Source organism: Biomphalaria glabrata, chromosome 2 (genome assembly GCF_947242115.1).
Source record: "Biomphalaria glabrata chromosome 2, xgBioGlab47.1, whole genome shotgun sequence".
NCBI lineage: Eukaryota > Metazoa > Mollusca > Gastropoda > Planorbidae > Biomphalaria > Biomphalaria glabrata.
In genome coordinates this window covers 1,608,813-1,628,769 of record NC_074712.1, presented here as the reverse complement: position 1 = coordinate 1,628,769, position 19,957 = coordinate 1,608,813, and the positions used below count along the sequence as shown (strand labels likewise).

The following is a 19,957-nucleotide window of genomic DNA, read 5'->3' as shown; positions in this document are numbered from 1 at the left end:
ATTAACCGGTGTTACCTGGACAGTGTCTAGCTACCAACCGACAGACTTTACATCATCCTCGTCTCTTTCTCTGTCTTTGCCTCTCTCTCTCCATCTCTCTCCCTCTCTTTCTGTCTCTCTCTTTTTCCGTCTCTCTTTTTATATCGCTCTATTTTGTTCTCTCCCTCTCTTTCTGTCTCTTTCTTTCTGTCTCTCTCTTTCTGTCTCTCTCTTTTTCCGTCTCTCTTTTTATATCGCTCTACTTTGTTCTCTCTCTTTCTCATTTTGTTCCCTCTCTTTCTATCTCTCTTTCGTTCTCTTTTGTTCTCTCTCCCTATTTCTTCTCTCTCTCTCTCTTCAACAAGATTGTATATTTACCTATTCTGTAATTATGCGCAAAAAAAATAAATTCCGCACTATGTTGACATAGTCTACAACACCCGATACTTCATTAACTAATATTTCATCCCCCCCGCACCAAGATCTCCGCGGTGACAATTAAAATAATTGAATTCTTCACCTCAGCAGACCATATTACTTTTAATTTCCCAACCCCCCCGCCCCCCCTTTTATTCGTCTTTGTTGTGATGGCTACGAACTAGCTCTACCTGACATCAAAGGACAAATATTTCTGCTGCTACATTTTTAATTGCTTTAATTAGATTTTCTTTTCGACATGCATACAATTTGATTCTGTTCATACGTCGTTAGTCTGCTAACGTGTCTCCACCGTCACGTGACCATCGAATCCAGGATGTTGTCTTTAGATAATCAATTAAAAAAAAAAATCAAGTTTCATTTTGAAGACATTTTTTTTTTTGGTCTTCCAAAAAAACATTTACCTGGCCAACGCTTAAGTTTAAATATAAACAAATAGGTCCCGAATGTTTATCATATATATTATATAATTTCGAGTTAATTTGTGTCTTTTTAAAATAAATTTGATATGCACATATACTTTACGTTTTAAATGATATTTTTAAAAATGTTATTATTATTATTATTACTGAATGTTATTCTCGACAATGTAGGCCTACTATTCTGGTCATTAGTTTTCTACGTTGAGATTCATTGATAGTTCTAGTACAGCTCTGTGTTGAAGTGTTGGCCTATAAGTGTTGTGTTTTGTTTCACTATAACGAAATGAGAAGAGACGAACAGTCTTAATTAAAGATTATGTCAAGAACAATCTGGAACAGAGTATGACATACACATGGTGCACAATTAGTAGTTGATTCTGTTTAATCAAAGTCATATGCATAAACACTTATCTAAGTGACTTATGTTTGGTTTTCGGTATGTACTGTATTTCGTTTCATAGAGAAGTTACACATTTGTGTACTCCACAATTAAGATTTTAAAATAGGTGAACATGTATCTGGATATCATTTAGCGAGTCAACAATATATTTTTGTAATTTTTTTACAATAAATTTCCAAACGCTTTTCCAAAAAGTGTTAAATGTCTTTGTAACATCTGAACATTAAATGCTACATTAAAACTTATATTTCAGAGACTTACACATACAACGAACATAATATCACTTAAATTAACAGATGTTTGTACAGATTTTTTTAAAGAATGGCATCGTTAAGTAATGCGTCCAGTCTGCTGGAGACTTCTTTAGTCGGGTCAAAGCAGCTTATAGATGACCAACTAGCCCAGGTGTTTTTCTTTGTTAATTATGTTAGCCTTGGCCAGGGAGTCAACGTCTTTGGAATTCTGTCCAACTTACTGAGCATTCTTGTCTTCGTGAAACTTGGATTCAAAGAGACTTCCAACATCAGTTTGCTGGGACTGACCATCTCGGACTTGTGCTCTCTGGTCACTTTGTTTCTGTTTAATCTCTGCCAGACTCCCGAGTTCTACAATTTAGAGCTTCCATTCGAGCCATACGATGTGGCGTTCCTTACTGTCGGCTGGGCTCACGTGGGGTTCGCGAGAGTGACTTGCTGCCTCACGGCTTTCATCATTCTGGAGAGATGCCTCTGCATCGTCTTGCCTCTCAAGGTCAAGACCATTCTGCAGCCTCGAAGAACGGCTCTGACGGTGATTATTATATTTCCCATTTCGTATGCCAGTATTTTCCCCATCTACTGCACTGCCAGTTTGGTCTACAGTTTCTCACAGTTCCGAAACAAAACTTTACTGGTTATGGCGTACAACGATCTACGTTTGGAGATGGAGTCTGTCTCATCAGTAGTCAACAACATCATTCCAGTCTCCTGCTTCATCCTCATTGTCGTCTGCACAGCTATCACCGTCTACCAGCTGAACAAGAAGTCAAAATGGCGCGCATTAACGTCAAACATTTCTGAAAGCAGAGACCGGAAGTTGGAGAAAATGGTGGTGCTTATTTCGGCCATATTTATCGTCTGCTACCTGCCGTGTGAAATTCTATTTGTCTGGATGCTGATTGACCCTGAGCTGCGGTTTGACGGACAACAAAGTAATCTGTTTAAAGTTTGTGTTTCTATCTTGTACTTAGCAGAGACTTTGAATGCCTCTACAAATATTTTCGTGTATTACTCATTAAGCAGTAAATACCAAAAGACAGTTTCGGCGCTTTTAGGATTTCGATACCTAAAATAACTTCTAGAACCTAAATTTTAAACCTTTAAAAAGTTCAATTTCTATTTGCATCTTCGCTTTATTGTTATTTATTTACGTATCATTCCGACTGACCAGATATTGTGTAAGTAAAGGAAGTAGTATATTTATTTCTTTTCAATTGAGAATAGATTCTGATAGACTTAGTTTAAAAATTAAAGTAAATAAAGGCTTGGTACTGAGACTTTATTTCACAGGCCAACCAAGTTTAAAACCCAAATGTACAATATATGGTAAGTAAAAGTTTCAGAGATTATTATCACTAAGCAAAAAAGTTAATCACTTCTTTAATACTATAGTTAGTTAGGGGGTAGGTTTCAAAAGTTAACTATATATGAACGTTCTATCCAGCCACCCTAACATCTATTTTTCCCAAACTGTTACCTTCTGTCAATGTTGTCTTTCCAAGCTGTTTCCCCAAAGTGTTGCCTTTCCGAAGTGCCGGCTTTCCAAAGTGTTGCCTTTCCAAAGTGTTGCCTTTCCAAAGTGCCGGCTTTCCAAAACGTTGCCTCTCCAAAGAGTTGCCTCCCCAAAGTGTGGCTTTTCCAAATTGTTGCCTTTTCAAAATGTTTCCTTTCCAGATTCAAACCGTAATCTCTCAAGTATCACATATAACGACGGATTAGCCGACTATTCGGTACCCTGACCATAGATAAGGACCTTGTGCGAAGTGAACATGGGGAACCGACCTATTATTAGAATATCAGTCGTTTGTTTGGGACCTCTCAACTCAAGAAAACATTCAGAAACAGACTCAGAATAGAATCGTCACATTTAAAACAAGGTTACAAAGACAGTCTGTGTGGAAACACAAAATTCAAATCGGCCTCCGAAGTGGTCCACACAGGCAGGTGAAAAGTAGGTTTCAATATTTTCAGATAGAATATCAGAATAAAATTCTATCAGAAGTGGTCCACCCAGGCAGGTAAAAAGGCAGGTTTCAATATTTTCAGAAAGAATATCAGAATGAAATTCTATCAAAGGTAAATGGCAGAGAATAAAGGAGAAAGAAGATTGACAGATCTTGTGTGGTGCCCCAACGGTCCGGCAGACCAAGTGATAGGTGAAAGTGAATGTGAAGTTAGATGTGAACCTGGCCTAACTGTTGTCTTATAATGATTATCTCATTGATCTAATTGTTTTTTTAAGGGTCAATCCCTTATTGAAAGCCTAAAAAAAAAATAATTTATATACAAAAAAAAAATTCATTCCTTTCTTAGAAAAAAAATCACATGACACTGCAGTTCACGCAATAATATGAAAACTATATGTTAATTATGTTTCACTTACATGCAAACTAAATAGATTTTTTGTCTTAAAAAAAAGTAAACATTTTTTTGTAAAAGTAGTAGTTTGTATATCAGGATTTACTTAACTTAGCAATACAATTGTAAAAATTTGTTTTCTTTGACAAAAATTCTTAAACCGTTTGCATAAATGTGTTAAAAAATGGTAACTAGCCATCTCCCTTACTAAATAGCCTCCTGTATTTGTTACTATTAATAGTGAATAGTTGTTTTAAAAAAAAGTGTATTTTCATGAAAAAACTGCTTAGATTTTTCGCTTTCAGAAAAGAAAAAATTATCCGTTGCTACTTCATCTAAAATATTATGATGTCGAATTTTCACTGTCTTTTCTAGTTTACGAGAGCTAAACAGGACGGACGGACGGACTGACGAACGGACAGACAGACCACAAAAAACTAATAGCGTCTTTTCCCCTTTGGGAGCCTCTTTAAAAAAAAGCGAATATTCACATTTGATTTGTGTAAAATAATATGTAAAATCACAAAACTTAGAAACACTTCAGGACAGAAGACTTAAAAGTAGAGTAGCTATAATACTTAACACTGAACCGTAATTTACAATCAGAACAACGAAACCTAATAAAAAATACCCAGAAAGACACAAAGACATAGATCTATATTCTTAGTTCCATATGCTAGAACCAGACGACACGGGGGGTTTATTCTTCCATGTTGTTATTAGAGTATGGAATAAGTCTCATGAATTTCCCAGTAAAATCAACGACTTATGAGTTTAGGTCTCGGGTTAACTTGCCTGGCTAGATTAACTCAAGGATACGCGTAAGACGCCATTATATTCTCCTGTGAAGTAAATTCTGTAATCATCAAGATGAGAAGATATGTATGTAACACTCGCCCTGGGCATTGCCTACTGCTCCACTTGCTAAGTCCGTCACTGCTGATTATGTTCATGCCATATCTCTTCGTTCTGTCACCTCGAACTATTCTATATTGTATAGCATTAGTTTGAGATTTGTAGAAAGGTAACCCCTCCCCCCCCTGTCCCCTTCACTAACAGGGCAAAAATCATCATTTTATCTCTCGACTCTATCGCCCATTTACTAATTGTTTTAAAAGTTATTTATTTTAGTGGGGAAAAAAAACGGCTTGCATAACCCATTTGAAAATTAAACTTGTTTTTTTTTTAGTGATAAAAAATATTCAATGCACCTGAAATTTGCGATCCATAAAATATGAAACCAGATTTTCGTTAGCTTTTCTAGTTTCTGGATTCTAAACGTGACAGACTACAGACAGGCACAAAGCGAATAAACCAAAAAGGGAGATCATTTCACTCTTTAGTTTGTGAATGTACAAAACATGTTCAACATTTGCTCAGTTCATTCCCTTTGACCTGGACTCGGACATTGTATTTAGTATAGTGTGTTAATGTCTTATTTTATCTTCTTATCTTATAAATTACAGACGTTAGTCCAAAAGCGAAGATGATTACATCATACGTGTGTCCCTGCGTCAATCTTATCAATGTGAAGTAAAAAGGTAAAACTAATTTGATAAAGTTACCTGAAATTATGTATAAACCTCATCACCTCACAAGCGTTCTCTATCTCTTATTGATTTATTTTCTTTAAAAGATTACATTACGGTGGGGAGACATAGATATCGTACACATCCCAGAAGAGCGACGCTCACCCAAAGCTGATACAGTGTATCATACTTTAAAGAATACATCGTATCAATTCTTACCGTATCTTATAAATTACAGGCGATACTTCAAAAATTAAGATACTTTCGTCCTACGCGTACAAATGTGCATGTTAATCAATGGACTGAAACTCTGCGGAGTTATTGGCTGATTCAGGCAACCCATTCCACGCTCTAGTGGCACCAGAGAAGAAGGAAAATTTGTAGGAATAAGTCCTGGCAAATGGAACTAAAAATGTGCCTTTATCTTTGCGTCTTTCTGAGAATTGCATTAAGTTTTTGTTTTTCTATTTGTAAATTATGGTTCAGTGTTTTATGTATGAAAGCTACTTAACTTTTGAGTCTTCTGTCCTGAAGTGTCTCTAAATTTAGTGATTTTACTCAAGGTGTCCCTCTAATGGATTTACTCTTGTGAAATGTATGCCGGTTGTTCACCTGGTGACGCCCACCCCCACACACACACCCTTTTCTCACAACCACACATCTTCCTCAGTTAATTACTGCTAGCAAACTGTTCCATATTTCATCCACACACAGCCACAAGGTGCTAATTAAAATCATTATGTTCCAAAACCATTAAGTTCCTCGCTAAAACATAGCCAGCACAATATATTCATTTTTCCGATACCTTTTTTTTTTCTACTTTTCTTTCTTTCAAATTAAAGCGACAAAAGTTTGGGTGTTAAACTCCCAGTAAGCCCATATCATTAAAAACATTTGAAGTTGGATTAATTTGACTTTCTCTCGGGATGCGTCGCCTTATTTCAGTTCTCAATCCTGCAGTGACTAACGTTCATACTATCTTATAATAATTAAGTAAGCTTTCTGAAACATATCATTATAGTGACTGCAACATAGATCTAAAAAGAACTATAAAAAAAAGCCACTAATATTGACACTTCTGTTCATTATAATTAAACGATTTTCAATTTCGCATTTTCAAGGAATATAATTTTAAAAAAAAGATAATTATCTGATTCAACATCTTTCAAAGTCTAAAGAGTGCACTTTTTTTTTTGTAGTCACTAGGACGAAGCAGACTTATTTGAATTTACTACATGGGTTTTAATTTAATTTCTTATACACACACACAAAATAGGGAGTAAAAAAAAAATAACTGCCTGAACGTCTGCTGTGCATTATGTCATTAAGAATTTGAATGTTGTTTTTTTTTTCTTTATGACGTAGACAAACGTCACATTCATTGGCAATGGACATTTTTAACTATAAACCTAAAAGACACAGAAAAATATTAAACGTAGTAAAAATATTCTATTAGGGAGTAAACTCTAGCCCTTTTCTATCCAATTCCATCTTAGAAATAGTTTTGATCTTAAGCATAGAAACCATTTATAACATTTTGGTATTCAACTCACCATTTGAATTTATATTCAGGCAAATTTTTACATTTGGTAATTTCTAAATGACCAAATAGATGAAGAAATGACCAATGTGATATATATTTTGTTTAAATCTAGTTCTTGATCACTATGTCGTTATATTAGAGTCTTATTCAAGTTTCAATAGATCATGTTCTATTTGAAATATGATAGACATTATTACCTAAACATTACTTATGTCATTCTTTATTACGAAATTCACACACAAATATTAGAAATTAAAATGATATTTTAAAAGAAATCTAAAGCTCTATTTGCTATCGAAATAAAAAAAAATATATAACTTTTACGATCATTTTAATTTTGGTGAAATAAACTATAAATGGAATCACAAAACAATGCGTCCAGTCTAATGGTCATTACTGTGTCCACCGCCATTCAGCATATAGACGACCAACTAGCCCAGGTGTTTTTCTTTATCAACTATGTCAGCCTAGGTCAAGCCATCAATGTCTTTGGAATTCTGTCCAATTTACTGAGCATTCTTGTCTTTGGGAAACTTGGATTCAAAGAGACTTCCAACATCAGTTTGCTGGGGCTGACCATCTCGGACTTGTGCTCTCTGGTCACTTTGTTTCTGTTTAATCTCTGCCAGACTCCCGAGTTCTACAGTTTAGAGCTTCCATTCGAGCCATACGATGTGGCGTTCCTTACTGTCGGCTGGGCTCACGTGGGTTTCGCGAGAGTGACCTGCTGCCTCACGGCTTTCATCATTCTGGAGAGGTGCCTCTGCATCGTCTTGCCTCTCAAGGTCAAGGCCATTCTGCAGCCTCGAAGAACGGCTCTGACGGTGATTGTTATATTTCCCATTTCGTATGCCAGTATTTTCCCCATCTACTGCACTGCCAGTTTGGTCTACAGTTTCTCACAGTTCCGAAACAAAACTTTGCTGGTTATGGCGTACAACGATCTACGTCTGGAGATGGAGTCTGTCTCATCAGTAGTCAACAACATCATTCCAGTCTCCAGCTTCATCCTCATCGTCGTCTGCACAGCTATCACCGTCTACCAACTGAACAAAATGTCAAAATGGCGCGCATCAACTTCAAACATCTCTGACAGAGGGGACCGGAAGTTGGAAAAAATGGTGGTGCTTATTTCGGCCATATTTATCGTCTGCTACCTGCCGTGTGAAATTCTATTCGTCTGGATGCTGATTGACCCTGAGCTGAGGTTTGACGGACAGCAAAGTAATCTGTTTAAAGTTTGTGTTTCTATCTTGTACTTCGCAGAGACTTTGAATGCTTCTACTAATGTATTTGTGTACTACTGTATGAGCAGTAACTACCACAAAACGGTCAACAATTTATTTTGCGGTGCTAAGAAGGTTTAAACTTCCTAGTAGCTAAAAGAGATCCACCTTAGCGACAACCAGAAAGAACTAAATCTCCGCAGGGTTTATTTCATGATCAACTTCAAAGACAAATTGTCTATTTGTTAAAGTTTCAATGTTGGCATTACTTAAGCGAGACAAATAATGAATAAAATACTGTAACATAGGAAAAGAAGAGAAGGAGATATAAAGAAATGTGGTGGTAACTTAAAGGAACCTTCAGAACAACATAAGAAAAGAGGGGAAGAAAAAAAAAGAAAACGCTGAAATAAAGCTAACAATGTCAAGATCACTTTATTTTATGGTTACTGACAACAACTAAATGATAAAACAAGCAAATTTTTTTTTTAAGTTACTTTATAAAAATACAAAGCATAATTATACAAAGTGCAATTGGATCAGTCATGTAATTAATTGTGTAATAGATCTAGACTAACAATAATAAATCTGTGCGATTAGAAATATTTTTACAAAGCGTAAATCTCTGTCTGGTTAAAAGTTTCTGGACATTATTTCTCCCACACCCAGTCTCGGATCAAGCTGAAATTTTGTGCTAATTTTTTTACCTGACAAAACAAGAATCAACAAAAAAATAACCAATTAGTTAATTAACTATTGGTTATAAATTACTATGTTTGGTTTCTCGAACAAGTGAAAGAAATTGTACTTGAATGAAGTGGTGGTATAAGCTGAATTAGTCTCCTTTATAGGTCGCCACTCTTGAAACAAACGATATATAACTATACAATTTTCTCTTGTCATAAGCACCTCACTAGAAGAATGGTTAGAACGTCGGTTCGAGGAGGCGTGAACCACGAGTTCAAATTCAGGTCTCATTTAAAAACAAAATGCTTTCAAAAACCCTTTCTTTCTCTCCCCTCATGTATGTTCCAAACTGGTCCAGACAGGTGATAGGATCGTAGCTTATTGAGAAAGCTAAAGGCATGAAATAAATCAACACAATTGGTAACAGTATTTCTAATCGCACAGATTTATTGCTGTTGGTCTAGATCAGCGGTGGGCAACCTTTTTGTATGGAGGGCTGCATTAAGAAAAAAAATGAGAATGGGGCCGCATATAAATATATTTATGTACTTAGGCCTACAACTTTGAAAAATACGCTAGCTAACTGTGTATAATGTCTTTTAATTCATATTTATATCGTATTATACATTCACTATTCATTTTTCAAATTCGCAATTGAGGAATTACAACCAATTTTACGATTTAAAAAATTGCTATTGTCTTTTATACCTCACATTTCACCACAGTACACATTAGTTTACACTCTTGCGTTAAATTTTCCGAACAGTGAAACTAGACTACTAGTTGTTATCCTTTTGGCTGCTGTCAAATTACAGGCAGTCAGCATCGACATGTGATTACACTTGTTTAGTTTCCACAAAACGGTACTGGTTCACATATCCATTTGTACCCAAATAATCTGAAAGTTTAGCTGCAAAGTGTTTTAAGAGTGGAAATACAGCTTCTGGCATCTATTAAACTCCAGCTGAAGAGATGACTGGAACTTTTCTTTCGGGTCATAATTTGCTTGAAGTGATGTCCTCTGGAACTGAACTAGCTTCTGCACTATATGGTGAGCTGATGGTACTAAAAACTGGTTCTTGACGTCTTAATATTTGCTTTTATAAATTCTACAATTAAAGAATTAAAATTACTCTTGTACTTAAACATTTCACTAGAAATAGTTTCTCTAACTTACAAGGGCCGATGGGATACACATTTGAGACCAAAAGAAAATCCGATTGCCTGAGGACAGACGTAGACGGAGAAAGGAAAATCTAAATCGAGCACCGGCAATGGTTATGTCTACTATCCATCCATCCATCCCAGTGGCGCTACAGCCCATGGAGGGCTCTGGCCTGCTTTAACACATCCTTCCATTCAGATCTCTCCTGGGCCTTTCGTCTCCACGCCCTAACCCCAAGCTGCTTCAGATCTGCTTCCACGTCATCTATCCATCGCATTCGGGGTCTGCCTTTGGGTCGCCTGCCTTTTGGTTTTTGCCTGTATACGATTTTCGCCCCTCTGTTGTCTGACATTCTTTCAAGGTGACCTGCCCAACGTAGTCTGTTCTTTTTTATTTCGTTCACTATTGGTGGGTCTTCATATAATTGATATATCTCATGGTTAGTGCGTGTCCTCCACCCTGTTTCATCCTGTCTACGATAGAAGAGGCAAAATATGTAGGTCACTGGCCGCTGGGTCCACTTAGCCAAGGGAAATACTGAACTCCTTATTCTTTTAACTCGAAGACAAGCGTTAATATCATTATTAGAAATAGTTTCACCTTTCAGCAAAGGTGCTCGCCTGGAAAAATGGGAAAGCCTTGTTTGAGTAAGATAAATGTGCACTTACATTTCAGCCAGCGGAAACTTGCAAACTTTCCTGTTTAAAGTTTATGGTTGGGATATTCTTTATTTAAAAACAAAATGTTTTTCTCAGTCAAAGATCGAGCTCCATCAGTTGTTACACTTGCCACCTGAGACTTCAGTGTATTGAAGTACAGCCAATAAGAATACACTTCGTTTACTTGAAACTTTTTATAATTAGACACTTTCAATAATTTATATAGAATATTTAGTAATATTTGAATATACTTACATTTGTATATGTGTATACTGTGGGAACCTAATCTCTGTAGGAGTCGGCGGGCCGCATTAAACACTCCGGCGGGCCGCATGTGGCCCGCGGACCGTAATTTGCCCACCACTGGTCTAGATCTATTACAAATTTAATTACATGACTGATCCAAACTAATTGATACAATTACACTTCGTATAAGCTTTTTTTTTTAAAGTATTTTTTCTTCTTTTCTTAGCCTACCAAGATACATATAAGAGCTACATACTTGGCCACAGTTACATATTTGGCCACAGCTACATACTTGGCCACAGCTACATATTTTATCATAGCTACATACTTGGCCACAGTTACATATTTGGCCACAGCTACATACTTGGCCACAGCTACATATTTTATCATAGCTACATACTTGGCCACAGTTACATATTTGGCCACAGCTACATATTTTATCATAGCTACATACTTGGCCACAGTTACATATTTGGCCACAGCTACATATTTTATCATAGCTACATACTTGGCCACAGCTACATACTTGGCCACAGTTACATATTTGGCCACAGCTACATATTTTATCATAGCTACATACTTGGCCACAGCTACATACTTGGCCACAGTTACATATTTGGCCACAGCTACATATTTTATCATAGCTACATACTTGGCCACAGTTACATATTTGGCCACAGCTACATACTTGGCCACAGCTACATATTTTATCATAGCTACATACTTGGCCACAGTTACATATTTGGCCACAGCTACATACTTGGCCACAGCTACATATTTTATCATAGCTACATACTTGGCCACAGTTACATATTTGGCCACAGCTACATATTTTATCATAGCTACATACTTGGCCACAGTTACATATTTGGCCACAGCTACATACTTGGCCACAGCTACATATTTTATCATAGCTACATACTTGGCCACAGTTACATATTTGGCCACAGCTACATACTTGGCCACAGCTACATATTTTATCATAGCTACATACTTGGCCACAGTTACATATTTGGCCACAGCTACATATTTTATCATAGCTACATACTTGGCCACAGTTACATATTTGGCCACAGCTACATACTTGGCCACAGCTACATATTTTATCATAGCTACATACTTGGCCACAGTTACATATTTGGCCACAGCTACATACTTGGCCACAGCTACACATTTTATCATAGCTACATACTTGGCCACAGTTACATATTTGGCCACAGCTACATATTTTATCATAGCTACATACTTGGCCACAGTTACATATTTGGCCACAGCTACATACTTGGCCACAGCTACATATTTTATCATAGCTACATACTTGGCCACAGCTACATACTTGGCCACAGTTACATATTTGGCCACAGCTACATATTTTATCATAGCTACATACTTGGCCACAGTTACATATTTGGCCACAGCTACATATTTTATCATAGCTACATACTTGGCCACAGCTACATACTTGGCCACAGTTACATATTTGGCCACAGCTACATATTTTATCATAGCTACATACTTGGCCACAGCTACATACTTGGCCACAGTTACATATTTGGCCACAGCTACATATTTTATCATAGCTACATACTTGGCCACAGCTACATACTTGGCCACAGTTACATATTTGGCCACAGCTACATATTTTATCATAGCTACATACTTGGCCACAGCTACATACTTGGCCACAGTTACATATTTGGCCACAGCTACATATTTTATCATAGCTACATACTTGGCCACAGCTACATACTTGGCCACAGCTACATACTTGGCCACAGCTACATACTTGGTCACAGCTACATACTTGGCCACAGCTACATACTTGGCCACTGCTACATACTTGTTCACAGCTACATACTTGGCCACAGCTAAATACTTGGTCACAGCTAAATACTTGTTCACAGCTACATACTTGGCCACAGCTACATACTTGACCACAGCTACATACCTGGCCACTTAAAGTTCTTGGTTATAGCAACTTTCAGTAATATTCATCAAATAGAAATCGTTGTCCCTTATACCCAATAAGTGACATTCTTTCAAAAAGAACCTATTTAGCAGATAATAAGCTTCTAACATATTCCCAATCACTAGATATTCTTAACGGGCCGAAAAGATTTTTTTGAAAATACCTCCTTTAAAAAAAAAGAGAAAAGAATCTAGAAAGAAACCCATGTTAGATTGAAGACGATACGAATGAAAGCCTTGAGCAGCCCAAGTCAGTTTTACGTGGCAATAATTACAGTATCAGACGGCAGGAAGCGGAAGTGGCTAATTTCATAGGCGCGCGGACCGGTAATGGCGACATAACCGCTGGCTATCCATCCCGCGCAGACGATAAAACGACTGTTTCTCAAACACTCTTTGGTCATCTGATGGGGAATGGAGGGAGAGAGGGTGGAAGAGATGAGAGTGACATGGGAGGACACAAAATAGTTGAATGGATAAGTGTCCAGGATTGAAAAGTATTTGCTTGTAATTTTGTTTTTAAGTTATTGATTGATTCAATAAGAGCCTTAACCCTGAGAAGTTTCGTAACGACATTTGTTAGTTAACAATAACACACAATTCGTTTTGGATTGTGAGTAATTTGTGTGTGTGTGTAAAATTCTATCATCATGAAAAATATTTCTGTTATTCGCGCTGTTTGCTCTCTATCTATATTTATTATATTCTTCTCTGTCTTTTTCTGTCTTATTCACTGTCTTCGGCTCTGTCTTATTCTTCCCTCGTCCATTTTCATTTTTTTCATTTAATCATTCACTTAATCATTATTTACTTTAATCCCTCCCTCTGACAGTCAGTAGCGTAACAACCATGGCGCGAAGAGGATGGCTGCGTGGTCGTGCGGTTTGCGCGCTGGATTGTCGTTCGGATTTATCGACGGTCGAGGGTTCAAACCCTGCCCGCTCCCATCCCCCGTCGTCCTGCGGGAGGTTTGGACTAGGAAGTAAACTATCTTCAACTCTGAAGGAACATCCGAAATATGTAAAACAAACATTGTACCCAGGCTTACAACCAATAGTAGCCCAGACGGGCTCTTATAAAAGCGAATAAAAAAAATGTGTTGAGTGTATACATTTAAATATTAGAAATTCTGACATGATTTTTCTAAAAACTTGTGTACATGAAGGTATATTGTTCTTGAATTATATTTCCAATCTATTTATAGAAAGAGCATGAGAACACATTCTTTGGAAGTGATTCGTACGTAAATAAAATATAGGTCATATTATATGCCTAATAATAATAATAATAATAATCGTTGTTGTTATCAGAGGACAATACTGCTGCAGAACTGATTCGGATGTCCTGAAGGTCCGAGAACGTCCAGTTCCCTATTAAAGGACCTCTTGACCAAGGAAAGGCTTTTATCCATGGCCAGGACGAGGCATCGGCTCTTCACCAATCCCTCTGTCCGAAATCCCGCCTTATCCGAAACGATCATATATTCACGTCCGGTATGTCGCTAGTCACGACCCCCTTGAGCCCCGCACGAGTTCCCTCTCCCGTGCGAGGCCGGAGGCCGAGCCGCGTGGGGGCCTTTCGTATGCCTATAATGTCCGTGCGAGGGTCCATCACAGCGCGTATGGCCCCCGTTAGGGAACGAATCGATGGGGGGTTGGACGGGTTAGCGAGCCTTTGTTACATCCCTACCACGTGCAGTGTACAGTCTCTCGACCATACGTGTGGTAGCCCACTGAGAGCTATGTGCGCTACCGTACTTTTTGCCTATCCGACTCACTTGGCGGACGTTTCCTGCGGAGGACCACGAAGAGGCAACGGGAGCTGGAATTCCTCCGGGCTGCAGAACTGCGACATCACCACAAATTTCCTTAGTGGAAACTGATGAAGGGATATTAATGAATTTTGTTACTCTTTAACGAATCTCGACCCTGGCAGTGCCAGAGAATGAATACTCGTTCGTCTCTAACATAATAATAATAATAATAATAATAATACGACTCAGCGGCAACACCATTGAACCTGAAAAAAAAAATTGATGGCTTAGATGACGCAGGCCATGAGATTCGCCCATGGAAGAAAAATCACTCCACGGGAAAATTCCCGGCTCTATTACAAGGAGAAATGACTGACTTGGCTGTTTCCTTGGCTTGGCTCAAAGCAGGTCATCTCTACCCTGAAACAGAAGGTTTTGTCACATCATTTCAGGGCCGAGTTATTAGGACTAATAAATATGAAAAGATTATTTTAAAACTCGATCTTGTAGACAAATGTCGAATGTGCATACACGTTTGAAGGAAAGTCTTTAATTTATAACTTAGACTTACTTAAACTTACTTAAACTTACTTAGACTTACTTAGGCCTAATTAGACTTACTTAGGCCTACTTATACTTACTTATACTTACTTAAACTTACTTATACTTACTTAGGCCTACTTATACTTACTTAGACTTACTTAAACTTACTTAGAGTTACTTAGACTTACTTAGGCTTACTGAGACTTACTGAGACTTAGACTTACTTAGGCCTAATTAGACTTACTTAGGCCTACTTATACTTACTTAGACTTACTTAAACTTACTTAGGTCTACGTAGACTTACTTAGGCCTACTTAGACTTACTTAGGCCTACTTATACTTACTTAGACTTACTTAGACTTACTTAGGCCTACTTAGACTTACTTAGACTTACTTAGGCCTTAGACTTACTTAGACTTAGGTCCTCCAGCGCCGTTCGGCGCATTTGGCAGCAAGCTGTCTCCATAAAGATCTGTCACTGGCAATGTCTGAAGCCTCCTCCCACCTGGTGTCCACTGTTCTGAGGTCCTCCATGAAGGTGTGACGCCAAGTTATACGAGGACGTCCCTGTTTGCGCTTTCTTCGTATTGGCTTCCATGTCATCGCAACTCTTGGTATGCGTAATTCATTTCGTCGTAGAACATGTCCCGCAAACCTCATGCGATGTTCTGTCACAACCTCACTAAGTGTTCGACTCCCAGTTCGGCATAGGATTTCCTTGTTTGAGACCCGATCTGTGTAACTGACTCCTGAAATACGTCTCAGCCATTTTTGTTGAGCCACACGTAGTCTTTCCTCAATTTTTGAGAGATGACTTCCATGTCTCACATGCATAAGTAGCAGTTGGAATGACGATTGGGTCAAGAAGGTGTATTTTTGTATTTTTTTTTTATAATATAAGATAAACTAATTTTCAATGGCGTATAAATATATAAAACATAAATCTAGCGTCAGATCGTACCTTAGCTTTAGTTGAAATAAGACAGTTACGTTGAATAGTTGCTTGGCATTGTGGTGGTCTCACAATCCCCTTGTCATACTTTGATTACGCCAGTTTATCAGGGCATTTAGTAGAGGGAGGCCCAGTTGGAACATTTGTCACGAAGCGAGAGCCTATAAATCTAACAATTACGATACCAACAGTCAGAACCTTATCCAAAGCATGGAAACTAGAGATGGCATTTTTTTTTTATCGTACTCCCAGCTCTTATGGGTTGGTCGCTGTGCTGACCACATGACACCCTCGTTAACCGTGGCCACAGAAAATAGATTACATCATCTGCCCAATAGATCGCAAAGTCTGAAAGGGGCACTTTGCTTTTACAACAGAGATGCCCGTCAACTCCTGACACTGCACCCTGGCTAGGAGCGGAATTAAAAGTATGGGACATTTATTATTATCTTCAAAATATAAGACCTCAGTGTTAGACGTTTTCGAAAAACCAACGCATCTATATAGATTTGTTATAGTAGTAATGTAATGCTGATGTGCACAATAGTCGTCAAACTGAATATCCATTTGTTAGGACCTATAGAAATAACCGTAAAAAAGTAAAGTTCCCCTCTCAGACCTTGTGGTCTATAGGGCAGATGATATAAAGGTCATCTGATTCTGTGGCCTACGGTTAACGAGGGTGTCATGTGGCCAGCACAACAACCAACCGCCTTTACTTTTTCCCCAACTATTGTCAGGTACCCATTAGAGCTGGGTGGACTCAGAGGCGCCCAAGGATCCAGAAATAAAAATCCCAGTCTTCACCAGGATTCGAACCAGGGACTCCGGTTCAGAAGCCAAGCGATTTACAGCTTAGCCACCACGCCTCTCTAGAAATAACCATATCTTATCTTATCTCTCTTATCTTAGACTAATAAGAAGACATTCTACTAAGCAGCATAGTGTCTACTGTATTGTCCAAAGTAGTCTCCTCTCCTACTCACGCGAGCCAAAAGAGTACAGCAGTGTGTGAGTGAAGGAGTGTGTGAGTGAAGGAGTGTGTGAGTGAAGGAGTGTGTGAGTGAAGGAGCGGCCAGACGTGGGAAGACAGATATCCATTTCAAGACTAAGTCCCCTAGCGCCCCTCCCACCCCCCCCCCCCTCTCCGTCCGCCCGACTCCCACCCCGGGGACCGCAGAGCTCTAGATACACTCCAATGTAACTGAATTATTCTAGCCTCTATGTTGACCAGGGAACGGGACAATGCCGTGGGAAATGTCAGCGAAAAAAAAATATAGTTGAAGAGAAGGGGGGGGGTGAATTTCAATGTGGTGTGTAGAACTTGGGGGAGGGGGGAGGGGACGAGATAGAGAGACGAAAGGGGGGTGGGGGCGAGGGTGTCAGTGTCCGAACTTGTCACCAGAGGAGTCTGACAGAATTAAAGAGTAGAAACTAGTCCAAAGGAAGCCACGTTCGAGTGTCCAGCCATCTCAATAGACTGTCCAGCCCAATGTCTTGGACTTAATCTGATCTAATGGACAAGTGACCAAGAAGAATAGACTTCAGGGGAGAGACAAAAAAAAATCAACTTGTTTCAAATTTGAGATTATTTCACTGGAGTCAGAAAAGTTATGGCCCTTGAATACATAACACTCGGGGGAAAAAAAGTTTTATAATTTTATAGATGAACTTCTGATTAATTCAAATATACTCATCTTTAAGAAGAGAGTGATTGACATAGAGTCTTTATACAGTTTTATATTGGCTGAAACAGATCACACGAGTACTTCAACATTTAAATACATGTATATAAATAAGGGCCTTGATTTTAGGTTTATTAAGTTTTCTCTAGGTTTGTCATTTATTTATTCAAATGAGTAATTACTAAACAAGATACGTATATTGCTGAATACTAATTATGTTCACACATACAAATAGTAAACTACAACACACTACATAGGCCAGACTAGTTTGCTAGGTGTATTAAAACAGAATGACTATGTCCACCAAACTGCTATTAAATAATTGAACTGGAAACCCTCAATTCGACAGCCAAACGTTCTAACCACTCAACCACTCCATCATCTTGACAAAATTGAAAGCAGCGGTCACCAAACACGGAGACGCAAGGCTAAGCGGTAAAGCGCTTGGCTTCCGAACCGAGGGTCCTTGGCTCGAATCCTGATGAAGACTGGGATTTTTAACTTCAGGATCCTTGGCGCCTCTGAGTCCACCAAGGCATTATGGGTACCTGACTCTAGTTGGAAAATAAATGCGGTTGGTCGTTGTGCTGGCCACATGACACCCTCGTTAACCGTGGGCCACAAAAACAGATGACCTTCACACCAACTGCCCTATAGATCGCAAGGTCAGAAAGGTGAACCTTTTTTTTTCTACCTTCAAACACAATGGTTCAATAGCCATAATTAGAATTATAATGGCTTAGACGGGCAGAAGTTGCCTGTTACTAGCAATGACGTCACGAGGACTGACCGGGGGGTCCGTGTCGTGACTGCGTTACACGAGGGCAAATAGCTGACCACTCCAGAGCCACGTCTAGAGTTTGCTAATCAATAATGGTCATTGGTCATACTCATTCACCATCACGCTAGCCTGAAATAGGCACCGGTCATTCGATACCCCGTCAGGTCCCTATCCCACCCCCCTCGCGCCCTTCCCCCCCACCAGGCTCTCTAGTAACGCCGTCCACTCCATAAACCTCTGCTACCGGGTAGAGATAAATCAATGAGTTTCCTTCTTCCAGAGGTGGCTCCTTGGGCTTTGGTTAAGTGCCACCTGGTAGAGATTTATTAATGAAATTGCTTCTTCCAGAGGTGGCTCCTTGGGCTTTGGTTAAGTGCCACCTAGTAAAGATTTATTAATGAAATTGCTTCTTCCAGAGGTGGCTCCTTGGGCTTTGTTAAGTGCCACCTGGCTTCTTCCAGAAGTGGCTCCTTAATTGCTACCTGGTAGAGATTTATTAATGAAATTGCTTCTTCCAGAGGTGGCTCCTTGGGCTTTGTTAAGTGCCACCTGGCTTCTTCCAGAAGTGGCTCCTTAATTGCTACCTGGTAGAGATTTATTAATGAAATTGCTTCTTCCAGAGGTGGCTCCTTGGGCTTTGTTAAGTGCCACCTGGCTTCTTCCAGATGTGGCTCCTTAATTGCTACCTGGATGATATTTATTAATGAAATTGCTTCTACTAGAAGTGGCTCCTTTGGCTTTGGTTAAGTGCTACCTGGTATAGATTTATTAATGAACTTCCTGTATCGTGGGCAGCTCCTTAAGTTAGGGTTCAATTTAATCCGAACTATTTCATCATCATCATCATTAAACTCCATTTAAGTGAGGGCCTGAGAGGCTTAAATCCTCTCTTGCAAAAGCCCTGGACAGAAACCCTGCTGTCTTGCGTAGTGCACACATGTCACCATACAGGTCGAGAATTTTTGGTCTCCCAGACCTGTCGAGACGGAGATCAGCAAGTCTGGGGCAGTCAAACAGAATATGAGGCACGGTGTCCTCTTCTTCTCCGCAGCGAGGGCACCGTGAATCGAAATTTGGCCATAGCCGTGAGAAATATGAGCCAACAGGACAGTGGCCTGTCCTGCACTGTGCAATAGCTTGCTCAGGCCTGGACAGCCTCCACCACGGGGAAGTGCGGTCAGGGCGCCTCATGCACTCCCAGACTCCACGGGCTTTTTGGGAATTGTCCCAGCACTCAAACCACTTTTCCATTTCCGAACTATTTAAACCTTACCGCAGCGCTCTTCAAACTGTCGTACGTGTACCACTGAACAAATTCGCAACGGGGGAAAGTGACAACACAATGACGTGAATCACAAAGCTCTAT

At 39.1% G+C, this 19,957-nt stretch overlaps 2 protein-coding genes across 2 annotated transcripts; both read left to right on the top strand.

The window, feature by feature from the left end:
- Positions 1 to 1,560: 1,560 nt before the first annotated feature.
- LOC106073530 (neuropeptide receptor 15-like) lies at positions 1,561 to 2,571 on the top strand. Its single transcript, XM_013234123.2, has one exon. The coding sequence runs from the start codon at positions 1,561 to 1,563 to the stop codon at positions 2,569 to 2,571; it is 1,011 nt and encodes a 336-aa protein (XP_013089577.2).
- A 4,711-nt stretch (positions 2,572 to 7,282) lies between these two features.
- Positions 7,283 to 8,293, top strand: LOC106065758 (neuropeptide receptor 15-like). Its single transcript, XM_013224659.2, has one exon. It carries the CDS (start codon positions 7,283 to 7,285, stop codon positions 8,291 to 8,293), a length of 1,011 nt encoding a protein of 336 aa, XP_013080113.2.
- Positions 8,294 to 19,957: the final 11,664 nt, after the last annotated feature.

What these genes read in the sequence shown, in the direction of transcription:
- LOC106073530 (XM_013234123.2), top strand. Translation starts at nt 1,561, where the DNA reads ATGGCATCGTTAAGTAATGCGTCCAGTCTGCTGGAGACTTCTTTAGTC.
- LOC106065758 (XM_013224659.2), top strand. Translation starts at nt 7,283, where the DNA reads ATGGAATCACAAAACAATGCGTCCAGTCTAATGGTCATTACTGTGTCC.